An 8643-nucleotide genomic window follows, 5' to 3' on the forward strand; every position below is an offset into this window, starting at 1 on the left:
GCCCCAACCCCATGCCCGGGTGAAAACCCTAAATCTCCTTAGATTGGGTGGCGGCGGCACTGCGTGTGTCGTACCCTTCTTGGAGGCGCCGCCTGGGGCGTTTGGGTGCTCGGTTTGAGGAACTGTAGGCGGAGGGGATGGGACCAGTGGCAGCAGGTGGTGTTTCGCGTCGAAGGAGCGACATGGCATCTGGCACGTCGACAACGGCGGGTCTCAGCGGCATGAAGCAGCGGGGTCTCGCCGGTGGGCGTGTGATGATGGACGAGCGCAGGATGGTGGCGTTGTCTGGCGTCGTGGTGGCGTCAACGGGACCGGGCAAGGTAGATGCAACAGTACAACACTGAAGATGGATTGGTGACAGGTGGCTGCGGCGGTCTCATACACGGCAGGCGTCCTGGTTGAGGAGTGCGCCGGACTGGTGGGTGCCGCATACCAGGCAGGCGTCCTGGTTGGGACCTCAGGTCTTAGATGTTAGGTTTGGCTGTGAAGTCTGTTTGGTATTAGGCCCAGACTATCAGCATCCCTACATTAACTGGATAGGAGTAGCGACAGATGTTGCCTAGACGGTGGCTTTAGTCTTACTGTTATATGACTTTGTAAGGTCTTGTGTGAATAGTTAATAAAGTGGCTGCATGCATCATCCAGATGATGAGGCCAGGGGTCCTCCTCCATTTCTAAAAAAAACTTTCAGCTACATCTAATTCATTACTGCATGGTATATCTTTATAGACCCGGACTAATGAAAAAATATTATATGCGAAAAAACTTTATTTTCTTAAAAAATAAATAACATTGAAGTAATAAAACGATTCCAATTCGAATAGTAGCTGGGAAAGAATCGCAAACCATTCTTTGTGGCAGAAATTTTTACTTTTTACTGCTTCTCCAAGAAAGTATGTTGCTCCTGTAGAATTCGAAGTACATAAGCAGACATGATATAACGTCGAAGCCCTAGCATAAAGGAACAAATAAAATTACATTATTTTCCTTGATTGACCATTCCATGAAATTCCCAAGGGTACATTTAATCCACAAAGAAACTTGAACATAGTTCAGAAATTTGAAAAATCCAGTATTCACCATTTTAGGATATAGAAAAAAAATACATATATGTAATGGCAGAGCTAAGCAGCATCGATCAAAAAGATGTAATAACGGCGAAGAAGAATACGAGCTCGAGTTCGGCCTGTTCTTCAGCCGTCATATCGATCCACGAGTTGTCCCTGCGGATCTCTTCGCGCTGCTCCGACGTGAACTCGTCGTTGTCGATGCCGAAGATCCTGCGGATCTCCGCCGGCGCCTTGCCGCTGATCATGTTGGCGACGCGCTTGCAGGCCAGGTCCACGAGCTCCTCGATCTCGGGGTTGCCGGCGGCGTGGAGCACTTCGTACAGCTGCGCCTGGCCGAGGTCGCGGAGGTACTCTCTTTCCCACCCGTGCGTCATTTCGACACCGTCCGCTGCCTTCCGCTTGCAGTACTCCACGACCATGTTGACCGCCTCGGCGGGAAACTCGAGCGTGATGTCGGCGTCGGTGAGGTAGCCGCAGATACTTTTACTGATGACCTTTGACACCCTCGCCGCGGGCTCCGGCAGGCAGAAGCGCTGTTTGTCGGAGCTGACGAGCATGATCTTCAGCCCTCCGTGCTCCTGCGCCGCAGCTTTGCCCTTCAGGCCGCGCGCCGCCATGGCTCGCTCCGCACGGAACCCTACCTTTCGAAATAAAAATGGAAAGAGGTTAGGTGGGTAGGTAGGTACCGGGGAGGATCGTGTGAACGGGGGCTTTGAAATGAAATTATAGGTAGCGCGGCGGACGATGACCCTTGTCGTGAAGCCCTAGCGTGACCCTTGTCCCTGCTGGGCCGGCCTGCTTTGCTCGGTAGACGGTAGGTGAGAGAGTGAGCGCTTCCGCGTGCGCAGAAAAGGAAAGTTCTGAAATCCGCGGTAAGAAATGGGGAAAAAATCTCAAAAAATAAATGGAGAGAAAACAATATAGCTCACATTTAATTGGACAGCTCGCTTCCCTGAAAAATATTGGAGAACTCGCGAATAGCTGATTACCATTTGTGAGTATATACTCATCGCAGGCTCACTTTGCGGGGTACAGTAGGTGGGAGAGTGATGCTACTACCGCTAGTAGAAAACAGGGCACTAGTCGAGTGCGGCGATAGAGCGCTCGTCCTCGCCTGCTCCTGGTAGTGATGGCGAACTGGACATCGACGCGTGTACGCAACAATTGCCTTCAGCGGGCAGCGTGGGATGTATCACCGTAGAAGGCAACAGTGATATACGGAAACAGCCCCGTCATCAGGCCGGTAACTCCGACGGTGACTTTGGGATGTTCCATTGCTACATAACCGGCATGCACAGCTAAGTTCGTTTGATGCACGACGGCGTGATGTGGGAGGAACATACACCGGCTATGCACTTGTGCTTAAAAGATTGCGTTAAAAAAACTTTTGCTTAAAAGAAGCTAGCAACACATTATCTCCGAAAAAAAAGAAAAGGCTGGGAACACACTATGTAAAAAAGTGCGAGTGAACCAAATGCCCCGTTACTATTTTTCATTGGTGTTTTTTTACATTTTTTGGTTTTCTTTAATCTTTTTGTGTTAAAAAATGTTCATCCACGTCAAAAAATGGATATAAAAATATTCATGTTTATAAAAATGTTTCATGTATATTAAAATTTGGTCATATTTTGTTTAAAAATGCGCATCGTGTTTTCACAAAATTTCATCGTTCGAATAAAAGATATTAGGCATAAAAAATACTCATAGTGTATTTAAAAAGTATTCATCATGTAATTAGAAATGTCATTATGTGTTAACACTTTTTATACTTACATGAACATTTTTTCTAAAAGCTTTAACATTTTTAAAAAAGTGTTCATCACACATTAGACAAACTTTCGGCGTGTGTTTAGAAATGTTCATCGTGTAGTTTAATTTTTTTTACCGTTCATTGAAAAGTTCTCATTATAATGAAAATTGTTCATCTTGTACTCACAAGTCACAATTTCCATCGTGTACTTTTTTAAACACCGTGTGTTCAAAAAATATTGATCATGCATTTCAACAAAAAAATGTTGATTGTGTACTAAAGATGTTCGTCACATATATTAAAAATTGATAGCCGTGTCATAAAAAGTGCTCGTGTATGTATCATACATGTATGTATTTTTTCACATGGTACCTGTTTATTGGGATCACTGTACCAACTTTCATGATACATTATATATTCAACATTTGAATCCAAGCAAGGGGCAGTAAAGTAAACCGGATCCGATAGGAACTCATGTCCTGGACCAAGTGTAGGCTATCACACCCTGCCGTCATGGCAATGTCTCACTCCGCCGGCCCGGTCATACATGCCCAATAGAGTACGCGACCGAACATGACCGGATGAGCGGGCGGCAGCACTTCAATGCCGATGTAGTGATGGAGAAGTCTACTCTGGCCGATGCGCCGGATTGAAGCCGGCTTCACGTCCCTTGCACTAAAATGGCATTAGTGACGGTACCCGTACTAAGGTACCATGATGTGTCATTTGTGCTGGCAAAAAAATTGTAGGTAAGTGAACACAGGCACCACCTAGCAAAATTGCAATGATTTCCATCTTGGCATGACTTATGAAAAACTAAATTACCGTAAAATTTGCCATTGGTCTAATATACTCCAATGCTCCATACAATACCAAAAATAAAAAACTGCTTGGTAATATAAGTGCCATGTTACCTACAATAAAACTAGCATGGTGTACTTAACAAAATTTACATCGTGTAAAAAAATTTAAAGTAAAGATTAACAATGTTTGAACAAATAAATTTGTCATATTACAAAAGGAAAGTTGCCATGGTCCAAATACAATTTTTACATAGTCCAAATTACAAAATCTGCCATGGTAAAACAAAAAAAAGTTTTCACTGTACAAGATTTTTTTTCTAGGGTCTAATAATAGATTCGTAATGACACAAAAGAAAGAAATTTGACATGGTCCAAAAAATAAATTTGCCTTAGTCCAAAAAAATCATGGCAAAAATACCTTTGTAGGTCATGGCAAATGTGGATAAAGAAGCTTAGGAATTTGCAAATGGCCACATTGGCAAATTTTAAGAAAATATGTTCTAAAAAAACACATGACAACCTTTTCAATTGCCACGCTATTTCTCAGTTGCCCACAGTTGAAGTAGATGCGCTTGTAATTTCTTTTACTAGGACCTGAGTTGACGAATGCTCTAACTACGCCACACGGATGGCAAATGAAAAATTAGGGGCCCCTCCCCTCCCCGCGTCGCTCCCGTGTGGCGACCGGGGGGGGGGGGGGGGGGGGAGGGAACCCTAGCCGCCGGCTTCGGGCCTCCTCCCGCCCCTTCCCTCCCTCGCCGCCGCCGGACCACGCTGCCGGGCAAAGCCCTCCGGCGCTGGTGGCGGCGGGGCTCTTCTTCATCCCGCTCGGAGGCTGTTGACGCGGGGCGGCGGCGGACGGCGGTGCTTCGCGCTAGTGCGGGGCGCGGAGGCGGGCCCTGGCGGCGGGGTAGCGAGGGCTTGGTGGCGGCGCGGTGGGCTACACGGGGCGGCTCGCGCTTGTGGCTGCAGTGGCGGCCAGGTCTGGGCTCGGCCAGATCTGGCGGTACGGCGGGCGCGGGCTGCGCGCGGCGCCTCGCCGGCGGGGGCGCGTGCTTCCGCTGCTGCGTGCAGCACGGTGGTCGGGCTCGCGGCGGGCACGCGTGCTGGTGGTGCGCGCTGGCCGTCCTCCAGTCGGGGCTCCCCTGTTCCGGCCCCTGGACGGCAGCGAGCGACGCGGGATGGCTCTTCCGGTGAGTGCTCTTGGCTGCGGGTGCGGGCTGGCTTCGCACTTCTGGTCGATGGTTGGGCGGGCTGCCATTGGTGGCCTCGCATCGAGCTGCGGCGGGCGCCATGGTGAGGCGACACGGGGGTGTGTCCGGTGGGGAGTTCTCTGGAGGGATGGGAGGCCCCGATGGCCACCCGTCGCCGGTGCGGGGGTGCACCGGTCCGGATGCGTCCGCTCCTCCTCCCCCTTTCCTCGGCTGTGTGCTCTTTGTTGGGGCTTTGGCGATGTTCGAGGCAGGGCGGTTGCTGGCATCTTCATAGGCGGGGGCTGCCAGCAGGCCAAAGCCAAGGCCTTTGGGTGTTCCCGGAGTTGCTTGGATGCTGGGCGGCGGCCCTGGCGGCGGGAGGCGCGGTGTTCATGGGCGGAGCGCGCGTCTTGGGTGCGGTCGGGCAGCCATGGCCACGTGGGTGGCATGGTTGGTGATGTTTGGCGAAGCATGGTGGTCTGGTAGAGGGTTAATACCGGAGTTCATCACTTGCCCGGTCTTCTCCGGCCGACGGTGGCGGCGCCGCGGGCGTCGTTTCCTTCATGAAGGCTCCGTCGTGGTGTTCTCTTCTCTCCATGTTGCTCCGGGTGAAAACTTGATCTCCTTGATCGGGCGGTGGCGGCTTTCGGTGTCGTGCCCTTCTTGAAGGCACCGCCTTGGAGTCCATGCTTCGCCATTGTCCCGCTTCACTTCTTCTTGGTGGCTAGGTCTCGGAAGGTCCTCGTCGGTCCCAAGTGTTTGGGAGTGTGCTTGGTGGCCGATTGGGTAGTGTTGCGGTGCATCGGCACCCTTGTATCTTGCCTTGGGTGTGTGGTGTGTGGGGTGCGTGTTGTACTCGAATTTGTACTTCTGGTCGATGCTTTATATATAAACCGGGGCGAAAGCCTTTTTCGATACGCCACGCGGATGGCCGGTGAGTGTTGATGCGATCCTGGTGTGCACCTTCGGCGGGAGTCAACACCGTGCAGCAGCTAGTTTTCCTAGCCGCTAGTACTGCCGAACGGCCGTCAGCTATCGACGTGTGTGCAGCCGTTACGCAGTTACGTACGTAACTACCGTGTACAATTGACGATACAAGACGCGGCCCTCATCCCATGCGAAAGAACGGCTGGCGATTCCGAGACTAGGCGCGCTCGTCCGCGCTTACGAATTTCCGGGCACTAGTCCTGATTTCAGAGGGCTTTTAGTCCCGGTTCTGCAACCGGGACAAAATGATCGGGACTAATGCCTATTACTTTTAGTTACGGTTGGCTTACGAACTGGGACTAAAGGAGATTTACGTGGCCACTGTGGGGCGCCCAGACAGGAAGATCTTTAGTCCCGGTTGATAACACCGACTAGGACTAAAAGGCAGCCACACGTCAGTAGCTCGCAGGCGTTGGTTTTTTTTAAATGGGGGGTTAATTAGGGGTTTTGGAGGGTTTAGGGGTTTCGTATTGTGTTAGCTAGCTACTACATATAGAGAGAAGTGACCTCTCTTTCTCCGTGCTTGGTCGACGGTAGCTACTACATATAGAGAGAAGTGATCTCTCTTTCTCCGTGCTTGGTTGACGGTGGCTACTACATATAGAGAGAACTCGATGCTAGCTAGTAAGCAAATGAAGGAACCATTAATTACACAACATCGTCATCAACATATATATAGAGAAGTGACCTCTCTTTCTTCGTGCTTGGTCGAACAACAAGTTTTCATATATCTATCCGAGCTACTACATATATACAATATAACATCTCTTATAATCGCTAACATCATCTACCTAAGATCTATTTGCAATTCCATATGGTATTCTCCGTCTTTAGGTATGACGTGGTCAGGAAAGATCCCGCCAATTCCTCTTGAATTACTCGTATGCGATCATGTGGTAGGAGTTCATCCCGCATCTTCCAGATCTAATTTAAAGAAGGGGGTCAATACATATATATGAATTAAACTCAACACAATTGATCATAATAAAATAAAATTATGAATATTGTTTACGTACTTCAAATTGTTTGTCAGAGAAGCCCCTTTCAAGGGTTGAGTTGCGAATGAACTCGCAAACGTAGTATCCACATAAATTAGTCCCGGGTGCCTGCCACAAGCACTTTACGAGAATATAGTTCAATCAAACTGATAATCAAGCATGATAATGGTATTGATGAAACAAGAATCAACGAGAGATACACAGCACTAGCTAGTACTACTTACTTTGCGCTGTGTAAATCGCAGCTCCTTCAAACCCGGGACCATTCCGGTGAACGTTTTCCAAACCCTGCCTGGCAAAGTAAATTATTACTTGATATCAAGAAATGAACGAAAGTTACCGATATGGTGCGCGATAATGATTGAACTTACCTCTGGAGCATTTCACTCATGTCCGCCCACTCCTTTTGCTCTTTACATTTCGAGTCTAAGACAGTTACTACTACCCCATCAAGCTTTATGGATAGCAGTAACTCATCAATTACACTTAACCTCGAGTAAGCGAAATCGAATATGAACAAGATAGTAACACACTGCAAGTTGTAAGGAAAGAGTATTTCCCTTTTGTTTTGATGTCGAAGGAACACTTTTAGCAAGTTTTCCTCAGTATCTTCGGCTCTCTTTTGTACCGACTATTCATTTACAGTATTTGGGCTAATGAACCCAATGTCATAGATTTGTCCTCTTTTGCATTCGACGATCTTCAATCTGCATAATATATATAGTGAGGATAATTATATATACATGCAGTGAACGAGCTGAGCTAGAGACTTAATTACAGAAATAATACTTACAGACAGTAGCAAGTCATGAGTTGTTTGACAAGGGCATGTTGATTGAATAACTGAAATAATTCCACAAATTCAACAGGCATCAGGTCGACTCCAATGAAGTCATGCTCATCTTTAATTCCCATCATCATACTGTCGGTCCCAGACTTCCTGCAGGTTTCCAAGTACCAGTCATGCAATCTTCGCATCATTGTTGGTAAATGCGGGAGCTGATCAGGTTTGACAAGAGGCTTCCCGCGCTCGTATCTAAATTCCTCTACTACCTCAGCCGTTTCAAGTTGTACATCATCACTGATACATCTCCAACGTATCTATATTTTTTGATTGTTCCCTGCTATTATATTATCTGTTTTGGATGTTTTATGTGCATTAATATGCTATTTTATATTATTTTTTGGACTAACCTATTAACCTAGTGAAGGAAATATGCCCTAGAGGCAATAATAAAATTGTTATTTATATTTCCTTATATCATGATAAATGTTTATTATTCATGCTAGAATTGTATTAACCGGAAACTTAGTACATGTGTGAATACATAGACAAACAGAGTGTCCCTAGTATGCCTCTACTTGACTAGCTTGTTAATCAAAGATGGTTAGGTTTCCTAACCATGGACATGTGTTGTCATTTGATGAATGAGATCACATCATTAGAGAATGATGTGCTGGACAAGACCCATCCGTTAGCTTAGCATAATGATCGTTTAGTTTTATTGCTATTGCTTTCATCATGACTTATAAATGTTCCTCTGACTATGAGATCACGCAACTCCCGTATACCGGAGGAATACCTTTTGTGCTATCAAGCGTCACAACGTAACTGGGTGATTATAAAGATGCTCTACAGATGTCTCCGAAGGTGTTTGTTGGGTTGGCATAGATCGAGATTAGGATTTGTCACTCCGTGTATCGGGGAGGTATCTTTGGGCCCTCTCGGTAATGCACATCACTATAAGCCTTGTAAGCAATGTGACTAATGACTTAGTCACGCGATGATGCATTACGGAATGAGTAAAGAGACTTGCCAGTAATGAGATTGAACTAGGTATG

General features: G+C 47.2%; 1 protein-coding gene across 1 annotated transcript; it reads right to left on the reverse strand.

The window, feature by feature from the left end:
* Window positions 1-1138: 1138 nt before the first annotated feature.
* Window positions 1139-1687, reverse strand: LOC109741575 (SKP1-like protein 14). The gene has a single exon (XM_020300664.1). It carries the CDS (start codon window positions 1685-1687, stop codon window positions 1139-1141), a length of 549 nt encoding a protein of 182 aa, XP_020156253.1.
* Between the last annotated feature and the right edge of the window lie 6956 nt (window positions 1688-8643).

The sequence above is a fragment of the Aegilops tauschii genome, chromosome 5, assembly GCF_002575655.3.
Source record: "Aegilops tauschii subsp. strangulata cultivar AL8/78 chromosome 5, Aet v6.0, whole genome shotgun sequence".
NCBI classification, from domain to species: domain Eukaryota; kingdom Viridiplantae; phylum Streptophyta; class Magnoliopsida; order Poales; family Poaceae; genus Aegilops; species Aegilops tauschii.

What these genes read in the sequence shown, in the direction of transcription:
- LOC109741575 (XM_020300664.1), bottom strand. Translation starts at nt 1,687, where the DNA reads ATGGCGGCGCGCGGCCTGAAGGGCAAAGCTGCGGCGCAGGAGCACGGA.